The sequence below is a fragment of the Pan troglodytes genome, chromosome 1 (genome assembly GCF_028858775.2).
Source record: "Pan troglodytes isolate AG18354 chromosome 1, NHGRI_mPanTro3-v2.0_pri, whole genome shotgun sequence".
NCBI classification, from domain to species: domain Eukaryota; kingdom Metazoa; phylum Chordata; class Mammalia; order Primates; family Hominidae; genus Pan; species Pan troglodytes.
Window position 1 is genome coordinate 122,830,628 of NC_072398.2, and position 18,722 is coordinate 122,849,349.

Genomic DNA, 18,722 nt, shown 5'->3' on the forward strand with positions numbered 1-18,722 from the left:
CCAGAAGTGAATTTATTATTTAAACATTCTATTTTAAATTACATCCTGTAGTAAGGTGTACACTCCTTTAATGAAGTCTGCTAAAACTAGTTTCCCCAAGTCAACAGGAACCTCTCAAACTGTAATGTGAAATTATCATTGAGTGTTTTTTTTAGACATGGTCTGGTTCTGTCGCCCAGACTGGAGTGCAGTGGTGCAATCATAGCTCACTGCAGGCTCAGATTCCTGGGCTCAAGTGATCCTCCGGCCTCAGCCTCCCAAACAGTTGGGACCACAGGCAGGCACCACCATGCCCAGCTAATTTCTTTTTTGTGGTAGAGACGGGGTCTCACACTCCGGGGCTCAAGTGATCCCCCAAAGTGCTGGGATTGCAGGCGGGAGCCACGGTGCCGGGCCTTATAATTTAATTTTTGAAGCTTATTGTTAGTTATGTACTTCTTTACCTATGACACTAGACTCCCCAAAATGCCAAAAACAAGATTGGTATAATTTATCATTGTGTTACCCTTAAGCTGTTAGCATAGTGCTTTGCATATAGCAGGCGTTAAATGTTTGAAAATACAGTTCCAATATATCATTTGTGGCATATTAATAGGCTATTAATTCAGTAGCAAAAACACCAGCTTTTGCATCTTTTAAAATATAAGTCAATCTTCTTTCCCTAAAGAAGGCAGCTTCGTCCCTCCCCTCACCCCCCTAATACTCTTCCATCATATACAGGAAAGAAAGTACTTATATATATTAAGTAGAGTCTCCAGAGGGAAGGATGGCAGGATACAATAACTTTTCCAAGAGATCGACAGTTCTATCCACAACACTCGGGGAAAACTATTTCGGGGGTCGGGTGGCGGTGGAGAGGGGGCTTTGGGAGCGGAAAGAACGTTTTTCTGAACGCAGGTGTCACTGGGCCAACTTCACCCAGCCTACATTCCTTTAAGGCCCCCGTGGACTGCTCTGGGATGAAAGCGGAGGCTGACTGGGACTCCAGCCGCCGGCCGCCTCGCGTGGAGCCTTGCTGCTCCTCTTGCCGCCTTCCGCTGGCCAGGACCGTTTTTAGGCCTTTGCCACGCCTCGGGAGCGCCACGAACCCAACAGCCGCCCAAGCCGCCTTCCGGCTCGCGGTCTGCGGACGCGCTCGGAGTTGGGGGCCTCCGCCAACAGCTGCCGTACCGTGCCGGGTGGCAGCCGCACGCTAGCGGGGTCAACGGCGCGGCAGGCGCAGGGGTCCTCGCCAAGGTTCGGAAGAGGACCTTGAAAATGGCTTCTGGGCATGCGCCACAGCGACCGTTACGAGACGCAAAACCGACGCCTTGGAGCTGAGAGCCTAGAGGGACGGAGCTCAGCGCACCATGAGGCTTCCGGGGCCCAAGGCCGACCGTGAGAGCGCACGAGGTTGGCGAGCCCCGCGGAGAGGCCGAGGCGCGGATGCGGGCGCCGGCTTAGCCGCGGCGGTAGCGTCACGCAGCGAGGCCGTGCGTGCGCGGGCGTCAGGGCGGCGCTGAGTTGAGGACGCTGGCGGCTCCGCGACGAGCTTTGTTTTTTTGGTTGGGCATGCTGCTTACCGCAAGATGATGGAAGGGACGGCCCGTACAAAGACAGAAGCGTTGGTTTCAGTGAGCAGGGTTTCTTAATACAAGTTGGTGACTAACATGTTGCCTAGATTCCACATTAAAGTCTAGTTGTTGGAGACACATGTGCAATAGAGAACTAAAATTTAAATTCAAGTTCGTGAGTGAATTGGATAGATGTTGGAGCATCTCTAGTTTATCAAGGACACTTTTTTTACCCCTCGAAATTTCATTTTGACGATGTGTGGAAAAATTTTTGAAAAAATTTGAAGTTGAGGGTCTTAGCAATGAAATGGGCAGAACTCCTGAGATTGCTCCGTTTGTATCTAATTGAACTATTCATGATAGTAAAGGGAAAGGATGGCTGTTTTCGCTCTTAGTAGGGTTTGACGTAGTGAAAAGTTACGCTTTCTGAGCCTGTTTGCGAATGTCTGAAAAAATACTGGATACATTCTGTGGATTAAATGGTAGTCCACATTTAATCCACAGATTGGCTATTGTGAATAATGCTATGAACTTCGGTGTATAAATATCTGTTCGAGTCCTGCTTTCCTGTTTTTTTGTTTTTTTTTTTTTTGAGTACCCAGAGGCGAATTCATTATTTACTTTTAAGCGTTCTATTTAAATTATATACTGTAGTAAGGAGTAAGAAAGAGGCTTTCGTTCTTCCCTACTGAACTAGGCAGCTATTTCCTTCAGGCATCGCTTTACAAAAACGGTTTTGTATTTATTACAGCTGAGTCAGTGCTGATTCTCTCAAATAGAGCTTGAAGGATAAATCTTCATTTTTGTTTCAACAAAACTTGGAAACAAAATGGAAGAAAATAATCTACAGGTAATGCCACCCTTCTTAGCTGCGTATTTGACTCTTAAGAATTATCACCTGGATGTATTGTGAGATAATTGCAAGCAAAATTGATCACATTTAGGTCCTAGCATTTCCTGGGGTGTTGGTTGAGGTAAACAAGGGTATACATAGATGAAAGAGTCACATTTGGTGTATGTAAGTAAAATAAATGTTTTTACTTTTATCACTAGATGTTAAAGTAGCAAAATCTATTTTAAAAACACTCTAAGTAGTGTTCCCCAATGTGGTCGTGTATATGGATCACCTGGGGATTTTGTTAAGTTGCAGATTCTGTTTAAGGAGGTCTAGGGTGAGGCCCAAGCTTTTGTGTTTCTAAAGTTTCTAGGTGAAGATGCCACTGGTTTGGAAACCACATTGGGAGTACCTAGAGTGTAGCTCCCTGCTGTCCAGTAGCTACACATGGCAAGTGGGCACTTGAAATGTGGCTAGTGGAATTGAGGAACTGAACTTTAATTTTTTTTTTTTTAAGACAGGGACTTGCTCTGTTGCCCAGGCTGGAATGCACTGGCCCAGTCACGGTTAACTGCAACGCTGACCACCTGGGCTCATAACTTCATTTTTAATTTTAAGTTTAAAATTGGATATTTGATTACATTATTGGAAAAAAGTATGTTTGGAATAACTTGGGTATGTGCATGTATATTTTAAATGTAAAGTTTTTAAATCCAATACAGACAAGTATTTCTGATGAAAGTTTTGGAACTGAGACGCAAAAGTACAAAATATGTAGCACACTGGCTTTTGAAGACTTAATGTGAAAAACAAGAATCTAAAATCTCATATTGATTTTATGTAAAAATTATATTTTCAATATATTGGGTTAAATATTCTAATTCCAATTATAATTCCAATTCTTGGGCTACAAGAAAGTTGCCTACTTGTATTTTATCTATTGGACAGTGCTACATCAGATATCAAATACCCTTTGGACTACTTTTATAATACTGCTGTATAGGAATAGTAACAGCTATTACAGATTAATCTTACAAGTTCTGTTTTTTTGGGGGTCATGTTAAAGAAAAAATTAGTCTGACTTTATTGAGGACTGTTGCAATAAGAACATTGCAAAGATGAAGAATTACCAGATAGGGTGATCAGATATCAGGGGTAGAAGATTCTGTCTAAACTGACTTAGAAGTATTCTTATTAAAACTGGGCTAGGCAGCCCAAAGATAGGATTGGGGCCAGGGTTGAGGTCTATTCAAGAAGATGGCTCAGAGGAACCTAACTGAAGTTTGGTCAGTGAGAGAGTCTTTTGCTGGTGTGTTGGAATGTTCCTACAGATGCCCAACTACTCAGGAGGCCGAGGCTGGAGGATTGCTTGAGCCCAGGAATTTTAAACCAGCCTGGGTGACATAGTGAGATCCTTTCTCTCTTAAAAAGAGTGTTGACTGGGTGTGGTGGCTTACACCTGTAATCCCAGCACTTTGGGAGGCCGAGGCGGGTGGATCACGAGGTCAGGAGTTCAAGAAGAGCCTGGCCAACATGGTGAAATGTTGAAACCCGTCACTACTAAATACAAAAATTAGCCAGGCATGGTGGCGCATGCCTGTAATGTAATCCCAGCTACTCGGGAGGCTGAGGCAGGAGAATTGCTTGAATTGAGGGAGGTGGAGGTTGCCGTGAGCTGAGATCGCGCCACTGCACTCCAGCCTGGGTGACAGAGCAAGACTCTGTCTTGGGGGAAAAATATATATATATATATATGTGTGTGTGTGTATATATACATACATATATGTGTGTGTATATATATAAGTGTGTGTACATATATGTGTGTATATATATGTGTGTGTGTGTATGTATATATGCATATATATGTGTATATATCTATGTATATAGTCAGTCATTATAAATATTTTCCAGCCTCCTGCCTACTTGGACCACAGACTTTGGCGACTCACTCCACAAAAGGTCCCTTATGGTTAGGAGTCGTCTAATTGTTTTCATTGAATACATTCATTAGTAATGTTCCCTTCAGCTGAAACTAAGCTATAGGGAGCATACAGCTAGATTCTCACTTGTTAAAAGGCATGAGAGGATGCTTACATGAACTGTGGAGGAAATGCAGTGCTACCTAATGATTTTAGGACAAAGGGTATGTGAAGGCCAGTGTGTTTTTCAAAGTGATTGGGGGAAATAAATTTTTTTTTTGCCCCTTATTTAATTTCTGAAGTCATGCATGATTTAGAACCTGTCTTTTTTTGTTTGTGAACTTCAGTGCAGTAGTGTGGTTGACGGTAATTTTGAAGAAGTTCCCAGGGAGACGGCAATTCAGTTTAAACCTCCACTATACAGACAGCGGTACCAGTTCGTTAAAAATTTAGTGGATCAACATGAGCCTAAGAAGGTAGGTATTTCTCTTTCCAAACATTTAATTATTAAGACTAGTAGACTAGTCATATGAGGTGTTTTGTCAAATGGATTAGTATGGAGAGACTTTTCACAGGGGTTATTGCAATAGGGAGAATGCCGTAACCACAAGATCTGCAAGTGTCTCAAGAGTTAAGCAAAAGGGGTTTTTCTTTTACTGGAGAAGTGAACAAAGCTAGAAACTAGGGAGGTGGGATGAAAGGGTGGTTTGAAAGGACAGTAGAATGGGGAGCCTTAAAGAGGGGGCTGTTTCCTCAGGCTACAGTGCAGGGCCCTGGGGGAAGAAGTAAAGTTTGAATAAAGTATGGTTAAAAAAGGAATTTTCTTCCCATTGATCAGTGGGGACAAGTATTCATGATAATCATTTGAGGCAAAGAATGGAAACACGAGGAATCTTATCTAAGTTTTATGGAGGAGGGTGGTTTTTTGCAGTGAGCCCTTTCCTGGAACACAAAGCACAGGTGGATTCCTTTAGCAGATGCCAGAAACACAGGGCTCAGACAGAATTCAGCATTGTCAGGTTCAAATGTGAAGAAAATCTTAAGATTTTGTAGTTGGATGTGATCTTGTAGGTACTGTATTTCTAGAGCGTTTAGTTAGAATATCAGGCAAACTGGTATTGTAGCCACAGGTATTGTGGTTCTTTTAAAATTAGATGATAATGGGCCGGGTGTGATGGTTTACACCTGTAATTCCGGCACTTTGGGAGGCTGAGGCAGGTGGGTAGCTTGAGACCAGCCTGGCACCATAGTGAGACCCTGTGTCTACAAAAAATAAAATTAGCTGGGCATGGTGGTGCGTGCCTATAGTCCCAGTTACTCAGGAGGCTGAGGTGGGAGGATCCCTTGAGCCCAGGAGGTTGAGGCTGCAGTGAGCTGTTATCACCTGCATTCCAGCCTGGGCAACAGAGAAAGAGCCCGTCTCAAAAAGAAAATTAGATCATAATGAACCTACTCGGTTAACTTCAGAGTAAAGTCATAATTGCATATAATCTACATCCATCCATCCATACCTGGTTACTATACTAATGGATTGGATGTGAATTAGATGCGGGTAAGGTGAATTTCTAGATGAAAGCTTTCTTTTTCTGCTTGATGTTGAAGACTCAGTGAAGATTCCTGTGTGTGAAGGTTTCCCTTAACTCCACCACTACTGTTTCAACACTTGGACACAGAGGCGTAGGTATTAGTGTATATCTTTGTAGCCATCCAGGCATGTGTATTCAGGTAAAGCATCTAAAATTGGCTTTTTGGCAGCACAGAGTTCATTATGGAATTTCAGATGGTTTGAGGTAATTGTTTAATCAAATAAATGTGTGAGGGGTGAAAGCTAAGTTTTAGAAAGCTTTGTTTGCTCAAATATGCTGAGAATATTTGACTCCAAATTCTGATTCTGAATGGGAAAACTGTGTGTACGTAATTGTTTCTCATTAGTTCAATATAGACAATAACAGTTGTTCTGGAATAGGAATGGACCTTTCTATTTTACTATGATCAAATAGAAATTTGCCTATGGGCTTATAAAGTTTCAGGTTAGTGTGTGTGTGTGTATGTGTGTAGAATCTTCTGCCAAAAAGATCCTTCCATATAATACTTTCATTATTTTATTACTGATATATACTCCACTCTCTCCTCCTCAAAAAAAAAGTTTTTGATCATACTTTTCTTGCTATAAATGTCTTTGAAATAACATTCTGTCTCATCTACAGGTTGCAGACCTGGGATGTGGTGATACTTCACTCTTAAGGCTGCTAAAAGTCAATCCATGCATTGAATTGCTTGTTGGAGTAGATATTAATGAGGATAAATTACGATGGAGAGGGTAATACTTAGTTTCTGAAAGAATTATGCGTTAATCTAAAACTAATGGCATTATTGAGTTTAGAGAAAGTGTTGATTTTATATTTGTTTTAAAAGATTGGGACCATTAGGGATCTTCAACTCACTGAATAATCAGGCTTTGCCATAACACTAAAAATACCTGCATTTTATTGCTACCAACTTAAAGAATAGCCTCAATTAAATGATTATAATAATCAAAGCATTGCAAATTAAAATTCAGATAGCAAAATCTCATCACTTTAATGCTGGACACTATGATAATTTATAGCAGAGGATTTAAAATGCCCCAGAACACTGAGGCCAAGGCTCCAGGCCACCGCCTGCATTTTGAACCATAGCATTTCTCCTATTTCTTGTATATATAGTATATATACATTAGATTTCCACAGATTGCTTCAAGAATATTCTTTTTCTAAAGAACAAAAATCTCAAAATCACTGAATCAAAGTAAGCTGGAAAACCAGAAGTATTACAAATGAAAACAGTATAACAATATTAAATATTCAAAGTCTTTTTTTCATTGGCCAGTAACTTCCCACTGTGAGAGGAAGTTTCCCCATGACCTGGTCTTTAATATATCAAGACAAGGAAAACAGGCGGTGTCAGACTTATATTAATAGAGGTAGAAGATAATTATCAGAGGATCTGAGTTCTGTAGCTGGTGAGAATTTTTAAATAGATAATGTTCAGAAAGTTTCTTCAATAATTATTTTGCAGGGATTCGTTAGCTCCTTTCCTGGGGGATTTTCTGAAACCTCGGGATCTGAATTTGACCATCACATTGTATCATGGCTCCGTTGTGGAGAGAGACTCTCGTTTGCTTGGATTTGACTTGATAACGTGTATTGAATTGTAAGTTTTAAACTGATACACTGTATAACTGTTCATTTGAAAAGCGTGAATAAGTCTCAGTGATCTTACTGTCCTAAATATAATAGGTCTTGATTATTGTAAGGAAAACTGCTCATTGGTTGGGAATATCTTTTTACTCTGCTTTTCCAACATTTTACTTAGAAATTTCAAGTATACAGATAAATTGCCACAAATACATAGTACCAAGAATACCTATACCCCCCTTTATCCAGATGTTAACATCTCACTTTTTAAATCATTTGTACATTGCACCCTCCCTCTCCTGTTCACCCCTCTTCCATCTCCCTTTAGAGTTATTTTTTTTCCTGAATCAATTAAGGGTATACACATGGCCTTTTGCCTCTACTAAAAAATTCAGTTTAAAAGTTGGAGGCCTCACACTACTTGACTTGAAAATGTACTACAAAGCAGTAGTAATAAAAACATCGTGGTTCTGGTATAAAAACAGAGACATAGACCAATGGAACAGAATAGAGAGAACCCAGAAATAAATCCATGCATTTACAGCCAACTGATTTCAACAAAGACACCAAGAACGTACACTGGCAAAAGGACACCCTCCTCAATAAATGGTACTGGGAAAACTGCATATCCATATGCAGAATGAAATTAGACTCCTATCTCTCACTGTATACAAGCATCAACTCAAGATGAATTAACGAGTTAATTGCAGACCTAAAACTATGAAAGTACTGGAAGAAAACAGGAAATGCTTCAGGACATTGGTCTAGGCAAAGATTTTGAGTAAGACTACAAAAGCACAGGCTACAAACAGAAATACGCAAATGGGAATATATGAAACTGAAAGGTTTCTGCGCAGCAAAGAATAGAGTGAACAGAACCTATAGAATGGGAGAAAATACTTGCAAAGTATTCATCAAGGGATTAATATCTAGAATATACGAGAATCTCAACAGCAAAAAAACCCCAAATAAAAAGTGGGCAAAGGACCTGAACAGATATTTCTCAAAAGACATACAGATGGTTAACAAGTAGATGAAAAAATGCTCAACATCACTAGTCATCAGGGAAATGCAACTCAACCACAGTGAGATATCTCACCCCATTTAGAATGGCTGTTATTAAAAAGACAGTAAATGCTGGCAAGGATGCAGAGAAAGGGAACTCATATAAATTGGTGTGAATGTAAATTAGTACAGCCGTTATTGAAAACAGTGTGGAGGTTTTTCAAAAAACTGAAAATAGAACTGCCGTGTGATCTAGCAATCCCACTACTGGGTATTTATCCAAAGGAAAGAAATCAGTTATATTGAAGAGAGATGTGCACCCCAATGTTTATTAACAGCACAGTAGCCAGGATACGGAATCTACCTAAATGTCCATCGGTAGATGAATGGATAAAGAAAGTGTGGTATTTAGGCTGGGCATGGTGGCTCACGCCTGTAATCCCAGCACTTTGGGAGGCCGAGGCAGGTGGATCACCTGAGGTCAGGAGTTCAAGACCAGCCTGGCCAACATGGTGAAACCCCGTCTCTAGTAAAAATACAAAAAAATTAGCTGGGCGTGATGATGGGCCCCTGTAATCCCAGCTACTTGGGAGGCTGAGGCAGGAGAATCACTTGAACCTTGGAGGCAGAGAGGTTGCAGTGAGCCAAGATCACACCATTGCACTCCGGCCTGGGCAACGAGCAAAACTCCATCTCAAAAAAAAAAAAAAAAAAGTGATGTATATGCACAATGGAATACTATTCAGCTCTAAAAAAGGAATGAAATTGTCATGGATGAACCTGGAGGGCATTAAGTGAAATAAGTCAGGCATAGAAACACTGTTGCCTGGGCTGGAGTGCAATGGCGCGATCTCGGCTCACTGCAACCTCTGCCTCCTGGGTTCAAGCGATTCTTTTGCCTCAGCCTCCCGAGCAGCTGGGATTACAGGCGCCTGCCACCACACCTGGCTAATTTTTTGTATTTTTAGTAGAGATGGGGTTTCACCCTGTTGGCCAGGCTGGTCTTGAACCCCTGACCTTGTAATCTGCCTACCTCGGCCTCCCAAAGTGCTGGGATTACAGGCGTGAGCCACTGTGCCTGGCTGGCTTACAATTTTCTTGTGAATTGCATAGAAGCTCAGGCCTGTGTGAAGCATTTTTGTCAATGTCTAGTTTCCTTAGGACACACTGACTTAGATGGGATGGCAGCAAGACTTTGTCAGACCTGGTTTTGGTAACATTTAATTGTTATATAATTGCAAATTTACAGAAGTTGCAGGAATGGTCCAAGGAATTCTCATCTGTTCTTTACCTAGATTTACCACTTATTTATATTTGATCCTATTTACTTTGTCTTTTTCCCTAAATATAATTTTCTACGTGTATTTTTTATCTGAACCATCTCAGAGTAGGTTGGATACACTGTGTCCTGTTACCCTAGATACCTTGGTATATATATTCTAAGAACAAAGACTTCTTACCATAACCATGTAACTCTATCAGGAAATTGAACATTGATACAGTACGATTACCTAATCTAAGTCCACATTCAGCATTCATCATTTGTTCCAGTAATGTCTTTCTATAGCTATTTTAAAATTTAGCTATAATTTAAAATGGCCTAAGATCACACAATGCATTTGTCATGTTTGCCTGGGCTCCTTTAATCTGAAGCACGTCTGTGCAGCCTTTCTGCCTGGTCCTATTTGCCCTTGATATTTCTGAAGAATATGTGCTATTTTCTAGAATGTCGCTCTGAGTGTCTCCTCATTATCAGATTCAGGGCATGCATTTTTGACAAGAATATCATAGAAGTGATTTTGTCCTCCTTGATGCATTATATCAGGGAGGTATAACCTCAGAGACTTTTTTTTAGAGGTATTGATAATGAGGCCATAGAGCACAGCAAAGGACCTTGGTTGGATAAGGGAGCATCATAGATGGAGTTGGGGGGTAGGAAAGGATGAGAATATATGAATAATTGTTCTTTTTCCCCCTCCCCTCCCCTCCCCTCCCCTCTCTTCTCTCTCTTTCTCTCTCTTTCTTTCTGTCTCTCTGTCTCTCTTTCTTTTCTTTCTTTCCTTTCTTCCTTCCTTCCTTCTTTTTCTTCTATCTTTCTTGACTGAGTTTTGCTTGTCACCCAGGCTGGAGAGCAATGGTGCAATCTTGGCTTGCTGCAACCTCTGCCTCCTGGGTTCAAGTGATTCTCCTGCCTCAGCCTCCCGAGTAGCTGGGATTACAGGCATGCACCACCACACCCAGCAAAATTTTGTATTTTTAGTAGAGACAAGGTTTCATCATGTTGGCCGGGCTGGTCTTTAACTCTTGACCTTGGGTGATCCATCCACCTTGGCCTCCCAAAATGTTGGGATTACAGGCGTGAGCCACTGTGCCTGGCCCGAATAATTGTTCTTAGGTCATATAAGCATTATTACATATTCAAAGAAGGGAGAAATCGATATACAGATGGAAATTGTTTTTGATAAATCAATTAGAAAAATAGGTGCAAGTGAAGCTAGATTTTATTATGTCTTTCTCATTAACCATTTTAGAATAGAACATTTGGATTCAGGTGATCTGGCCAGATTTCCTGAAGTGGTATTTGGGTACCTGTCTCCATCCATGATTGTCATCAGCACACCAAACTCTGAATTCAATCCCCTGTTTCCATCAGTGACCTTAAGAGATTCAGATCATAAATTTGAGTGGACCAGAATGGAGTTTCAGACCTGGTAAGTTCAGAAGGGTTTTTGTTTATTTGGGATCCTGTTGGAGTTTAAAATCTTAGGAAATAAATATTGATATACATACATTACCTAAATTGTTTTGTACTTTCTTCCAATAAAATTGATTCCAATGTGTGACTTAGTATGTAATAAGATCACAAAGGAACCATTGCATTTGGGCAAGTGTGGAAAGGGGGTGTGGTTACTGGGCACCTTTTATGTGAAGGCATCTGTAGTACTGGCATGGAGATGAGGAACAAAACAGAGGGAAGGTTTGGGACAGTGAGAATGAGCCTCATGCCCCTCCCCGGGATATCTCCTGAGGCTTAGCCATGTTTTCTGGTGTAATTGCAAACCCAAATGGGTAGTTGGGTTGAGCACTTGTGGCCTCCTTGTCCACCCCTACACCCTGCCCATAATGTTCCTTTCCTCTTCCGTATTCTTAGGGTAAATTGGAAACTGACACTATATCCTTGCCTTGACTTCTCTTAGAAATAAATACACTGGTGGTTAGGAATTTGTAACTTGGAAGTATTTATGTTCATTGTATTTTTCATGTTCTCTTTTACTGCTGACCAGAAATGGTTCCTTATTTAACAGTAGCTCTACCTTTAGAAAAATGATTGCTGTCCTCATTTTGGTTTCAGGGCTTTATATGTGGCAAATCGCTATGATTACTCTGTGGAGTTTACTGGTGTCGGGGAACCACCAGCTGGAGCTGAGAATGTTGGATACTGTACCCAGATAGGAATCTTCCGGAAAAATGGAGGAAAGGCAACAGAATCATGTCTTTCAGAGCAGCATGATCAGCATGTTTATAAAGCTGTGAGTATTCTTTGTGAGATAGCTATCAGGGCTAGAGATACATTAGGATGGTGAACTTTTTTGGGGAGTAAGAATCCCCAAAGTAGAGATGAGTGTAAATGACCTTGCTTTGTGGTTCACTCTAGGAGAATTCTTCAGGCCCCATGACTACTGTCCGAGTTAGCCTACGGTGTCCTTTGAGACTGCCTGGCCTTTTGGTGTTTCAAGGCATGTTAAAGGGAATGATCTGCTGGGGTTGTCTTAGAATACTTCAAAGTAGCTGGGTACAGTGGCTCACACCTGTGATCCTAGCATGTTGGGAGGCCAAGGTAGAAAGATTGCTTGAACCCAGGAGTTCGAGTGCAGCCTGGACAACATAGTGAGATCTCCATCTCTACAAAAAAACACCCAGAATACTTGAAAGTAATAGTTGAGCAACCTCTTTTTGTAATCTGTTAGGATTATCAGTAGTAAAAAGGAAAGCCAACAGCAGTTTCTCCCCAGCTTGGCTTAGGACATTACTCTTTGAGCCTACAAACTTCTCAGACCCTTTTGGTTTAAAGAGAGAAGAAGAAGAAACACATCCTCCCCCTCTTTAAAAAATTTATTTAATTAGGGACAGGGTCTTATTCTGTCACCCAGGCTGGAGTGCACCGGCACAATCATGGCTCACTGTAACCTTGAATTCCTGGGCACAAACGATCCTCCCACTTGAGCCTCCTAAGTAGCTAGGACGACAGGCGTGCACCACCATGCTCAGCTTTTTTTGTTTTGTTTTTTTGTTTTTTTTTTCCATAGAGACAGGGTCTCACTATGTTGCGCAGGCTGGTCTTGAACTTCCATCCTCAAGCAGTCCTCCTGCCCTGTCTTCCTAAAATGCTGAGATTACAGGTGTGAGTCACTGCACTTACCCACATTTTCCCTTTTAACTGAACCATTTTTCATTTTTTTTGCCCTTGCCCCTGTAATATCAAGTAGAAATACTGGGTTCATGTGACTTGGTAGAAACCTGGCTGGGAGACATTGGGCATTAGCATTAGAAAGCAAATCAGATAGTTAATTTCTACATGTCAATGATTTGATTCCCATTATAACTGAGGCATTTACGATTAGTAAGATCTGATGTATATTCAATATGTACATTTATTCTTACATGGCAAAAAAGTTACTGATGGCTTTGAAAATTTATATATGTTTATATTATTATACACTTGTAAGTGTTTTGTTTTTTCCCTTCAGGTTTTTACCACCTCATACCCAAGCTTACAGCAGGAAAGGTTCTTTAAACTTGTGTTGGTTAATGAGGTGTCCCAACAAGTGGAAAGCTTAAGAGTGAGCCACCTGCCAAGGCGGAAAGAACAGGCTGGGGAACGGGGTGATAAGCCCAAAGACATTGGTGGCTCAAAGGCCCCTGTCCCATGCTTTGGACCAGTCTTCACAGAGGTTGAGAAGGCCAAGATAGAGAACTCTCCTACACCCTTCTGTGTTGGAGATAAATTTTTCGTACCTCTGCAGAGACTCCTTGCGTATCCCAAGTTGAACCGCTTATGTGCTAATGAAGAGATGATGAGATCGGTCATTGCTGACTCAATTCCTCTGAGCAGTGATGGTTCTGCAGTGGTGGCTGACCTGCGTAATTATTTTGATGAACAGTTTGAGTTTTGAACCATGTTTATTTCCTGAAATTTCAGGGTCTCAGCGATAGTTGTGCTCACTTACAATTTAGTTTTTTTTTGTGTAATCCTAATTCAAGTAATGTTTTTAAAGTTTCACTGCAAAAGTCTATGTTCCAGGCCATTGGACAGACCTGCTTGAGATATGGCCAGACTGCAGTGAGCCCTGAGAAAGATATGAGGGTTTAACTAAAAACGGGTGCTTTCCTTTGATTTTGGACTTTTTTGTTTTCTCAAGAATAAAGAAGTTGGATGTGGTAATATGTTAATTTTGAACTTACCTATATTTTTTGTGTTAGAGCCATAAGTTGATTGTTGTTAGTCTGTTCTCACATTGCTGTGAAGAACTACCTGAGACTGGGTAATTTATAAAGAAAAGAGGTTTAATTGACTTACAGTTCTGCAGGCTGCACAGGAAGCATGCAGGAAGCCGGGGAGGCCTCAGGAAACTTACAGTCTTGGTGGAAGGTGAAGGGGAAGCAGGCATGTCTTATATAGCTAGAGCCGGAGGAAGAGAGCTTGGGGAGGTCTACACACTTTTAAACAACCAGGTTTAATAACAAGAATAGCAAGGGGGAAATCCGCCCTCATAACCCAATCACCTCCCACCAGCCCCCTCCTCCAACATTGGGGATTACAATTTGACATGAGATTTGGGCAAGGACAGAAATACAAACCATATCAATTGTGATATTAAAAATTTAAGAGAAAGTTATCAAATATAGTGTTCAAAACCTTTTCTTTGGGGTAAGAGTAGCTTTAAAATTTTTCTGGGATTCTCTATCTCCTTAATGCCAAATTCTAACCTGTGTAATATTTAGCCTAGAACATCAATAAAACAGGAATGCAGGTGGTTGGAGGGCATAGAAGCCTCTTCATGATGTAACTGCTGTCCATGTTTTGTTGTTGTTGTTCTTTTTTTGAGACAGGGTCTTGTTCTGTTACCCAGGCTGGAGTGCAGTGGCACAATCATGGCTCATTGTAGCCTCAGCCTCTGGGCTAAAATCATCCTCCCACCTCACCTCCTCCCCACCAGTAGCTTGAACTACTGGCATGTACCACCATGCCCAGCTAGTTAAAAATTTGTAGAGATAGGGTCTCACTATGTTGCCCAGACTGGTCTTGAACTTCTGGGCTCAAGTGATCCTCTTGCCTCAGCTTCCCAAAGTGCTGGGATTGTTTTTTGAGCACCCTCTTCTGAGGTTGGAATTGGGGTGGTAGTACTAACGGGAGAAAGAAACATAGCTTCACCTCATGGGGGAAAACAGTAGTTTAAATGAGAGGCATTTCTTAGGCACAGGAGTCCAGAGGTAAGCCCCAGGCATGGGAGTTCTGCCACTTTCGGGACCCAGACGTCCATCTTGCATGTTGTGGCTACTTAGTATGCCACCCAGGGACAGAGATAGAGATTTGAGCTCTGGCTACTACTTTCATATTCTGAAACAGCAGAAAGAAGAGAAGGGACAAAGGGCACACACAAGCTGTCTGGTAAATCTTGCTGTGGGTTGTTACGCAACACGACTGCTTACTTCCTGTTGATCAGAATGTGGTCTTCAGGCCACACAAAGGGAAGCTGATATATTAGTCTGTTCTTGCATTGCTGTAAAGAAATAGCAGAGACTGGGTAATAAAGAGGTTTATTGGCTCATGGTTCTACAGACTGTACAGGAAGCATAGCAGCTTCTGCTTCTGGGGAGGCCTCAGGAAACTTCCAGTAATGGCAGAAGGCAAAGGGTTGGGGCGGGGCGGGGCGAGGCATCTCACATGGTGGGAACAGGAGCAAGATAGAGCGAGGGGGTGGTGCTAAACACGTTTAAACAGATCTTGGGAGGACTCTGTCACGAGAACAGCACTAAGGGGATGGTGCTAAACCATTCACAAAGGATACACTCCCATGATCACTTCCCACCAGGCCCCACCTTCAACATCAGGGATTACAGTTTGACATGAGATTTGAATGGGGACACAGATCCAAACCATATCAGCTGGGAAATGTAGTTTTTATTCTGGGAGGTCATGTGTCCACTTGGTCTGCCAAGGAACAAGGGGAGAAGGAACACTGTGGCAAATAACCATCTGTGCCACAGCTAGGACATCCTGACCGGTCTGGAATGGGGGCTATGGAGATGCAGAGTTGGTGCCTGGGAGAGGGCTGGGGGGAGTAATTCTCAAGCTGAGTTTCCAAGGGTTAATAATTAAGCAGATGGGAAGGGGATTTGGTGAGGGGGGAGAGAATTAAGGGATTCTGATGAGAACCGTCTTTTAATCACATTACATTGGTAAACCAGCTGTTTTTTCCTTGAATTTCTAATACTGCTATCAGACTTCCCCCATGAATGCTCAAAGGTGCACATGAACAAGAGATTTGTAGCCCCACCCTATTCCTGCTCTCAAAGGCCCTCTGTCCGTCCTCACCTTTCTAGGCCTCTGCAGTTTTCACTCTAGAGTTCCCTTCTCATCATTTCTCTTCTGTGGTAGAGCCAAGGTTTCTAGCCAAGACCAGCCCTTTCTCTGATCTTTCTTGAAAGTTAATCAGTTAACTTTGTTCGAGCCTAATCACTGGAGCCCCCCATGTGGAAACATTTTAAGTGCTCATGACTGCCATGGGGGCTGGAGCCGCTCTTTCTCATGGCCTTCCCGCTCTCTCTGCGGCTTCTGTACCTACGTTCTTGAGAAGTTTGTCTTTCCCTCAACCTGGATACAGGCCTTTCTTTGCACACTGAAAGGCTCATTAATACTTGAGGTCAGGGGTTGCCAGACGTGCTTTTGGGGCTAGATAGTAAATCTTTGCAGGTGATCCAGTCTCTATCACAACTATTCAACTCTGCTTGAGTCAAAACCACCACAGACAATGTGAAAACAAGTGGGCTGAGCAGGAGACAGAGTTTAATCTGCAGTCTTCTTTGAGAGAAGGTTCTCACTGCCACTGCCCACCTCCCGGAATAGATATGAAATCTGCACTACCAGGTATTGAAACCTCCCTGGCCCTTGAGATCTGAATATAATTTGACTCCAACTCCTATTTCCATAGTCTGGGTAACTCCAAAACTCTGAGACTTCTATGATTTCCTAAAAGCTTACGTTATCACAGCACTGCCTGCCTTCAAATTCAGTTCCATACAACTGAGATGTGAATCTCAGCCCCTTCTATGCTGCTCCGAGGCTCCTCAAACACATCCCACCTTACCCTCCTTCTCATCTGGCAGCAGCTCCCAGCTCACCTTCCCCAGCTGCTCTCGCTTGCCCCACCCCCTCCCCTCCTTTCCTGTGACTGCCAACCTGCTGCCCCACGGCACGCCCAGCAGTTCAGCTCCCTTCAAGTGTTCTCAGCCCTCAGTTCTGCCAGCGGTTATCAAGGGAGAACTCCAAATAAAGGCAATTTCTTCAACTAGAGTTTGGGTGCCAAGAACATTAAATCTTTATCTCGTTATGCCTGGTCCTGTGGAGACTGTGTGTCGAGCAGTTGACAGGAAGTCAGGGACTGAGCAGTGTCAGCAGTGGCAATGTGGTCTTTTGAAGACTGAGAACTGTGGGTTTCTGCCTTCATGAAGGATGCTAGGTGCTAACTACAGCAAACATGGCTTATCATTATATTTGTGAACCTCGAAAATTTGAGACAGGTCTCAGCTAATTTAGAAAGTTTATTTTGCCAAGGTTGAGGACACGCTCCCATGACACAGTCTCAGGAGGTCCTGACAACATGTACTCAAGGTGGTCGGGGCACATCTTGGTTTTATACATTTTAGGGAGACATGAGACATTAATCAATATATGTAAGAAGTACATTGGTTCCATCCAGAAAGGCGGGGACGAGGCAAAGCAAGGAGGGAGCTTCCAGGGCACTGGTAGAGGAGAGACAAATGGTTGCATTTTTTTTGAGTTTCTGATAAGCTTTTCCAAAGGAGGCAGTCAGATAAGCATCTACCTCAGTGAGCAGAGGGATGACTGAATAGAATGGGAGGTAGGTTTGCCTTGAGTAGTTTCCAGTTTGAATTTTCCTTTCGCTTAGTGATTTTAGGGGTCCAAGATATTTTCCTTTCACATATATGATGCACATCCTTGGTGATATCTAGAAAAAGGGGACAGCTGGGAATATTGCTGAGGTCTAGCAAACAAGCTGCTAGGAGCTGGAAGTTGGAAATGTGGATAGTAAATGTTAAATACAAGCTTTTGAAGCCAGCAGTATGTGTTAATACCTTTTATCTTGAAAGTTAACAATTCATGTCCTCTATTTCTCTGTTGGGTTCTTAATGTTCCTGCTGAATTGTGTGTACTCTGCCTGCACACTTTTGCCTCCACTGCTGCAACAATCTCATTTCTTTCTACATGCTCCACTTCATCCTGCATGCTAGACTCAAGCTAGAATTAGTCAGATTAAACTGTGATCTGATTGTATTGTCTTACCCAACAACATGACTCCCTGCTCCCACACATCACCCTTGACCCATCAGAGCCTTTGCTTTCACTGAACAGGCTCTGTGTGTTCTCACTGCTGTTTCCCACCTGGCCCTGTACATATGTTCTTTACCATGCTGCCCAAGCAGTGCTTTTGGGTAGAAATCTTCATGGAACTGTACTTAAGAGAATTTTTCATTAATCCTACACCAAAGGAAACAATTTTACTTTAAGCAAAATGTGCAATGCTTCAAAGTCTGTTGAAATTATTTCAAATTTTAAAAATTACAAGATAAAAAATGTGTTTTTCCTTTGGTCTAAATTTCATGAAATATATGTGAAATAGGAGCAGATAGGATCACTTGAGACAGGTAGATTTGAACTGAATCAACAGACGTTCAAGGCCAGAAGGTGGCACACTTTTCCTATTTTAAGTAGCTGCACATACTCGCTTTAAGGGTTCCCCAATATAAGATTCAAAAAACAAGATGCCAAAAAAGCTTAGCATGCCAACTTTCTGCAGAGGTTTGAGGTTTTCTGCAATGCATACACTAAGGAAAAACAGTGTTGAAATGGTTTGAAGATCTGCGGTGAAGTCAATTTCTTAAGAAATGGTTGAGGTAATACCTCAACCTAGCTGGGTTATAAATGCATGGG

At 42.0% G+C, this 18,722-nt stretch overlaps 1 protein-coding gene across 7 annotated transcripts; it reads left to right on the forward strand.

The window, feature by feature from the left end:
* Window positions 1-1,017: 1,017 nt before the first annotated feature.
* On the forward strand, window positions 1,018-13,939 carry HENMT1 (HEN methyltransferase 1). 7 transcript variants are annotated; one of them, XM_054665561.2, is made up of 9 exons: window positions 1,244-1,613; window positions 2,305-2,403; window positions 4,655-4,783; window positions 6,515-6,627; window positions 7,365-7,499; window positions 11,020-11,199; window positions 11,841-12,018; window positions 12,796-12,888; window positions 13,237-13,939. In XM_054665561.2, exons 2-9 carry the CDS (start codon window positions 2,383-2,385, stop codon window positions 13,660-13,662), a joined length of 1,275 nt encoding a protein of 424 aa, XP_054521536.1. In that variant the 5' UTR covers window positions 1,244-1,613; window positions 2,305-2,382; the 3' UTR covers window positions 13,663-13,939.
* Window positions 13,940-18,722: the final 4,783 nt, after the last annotated feature.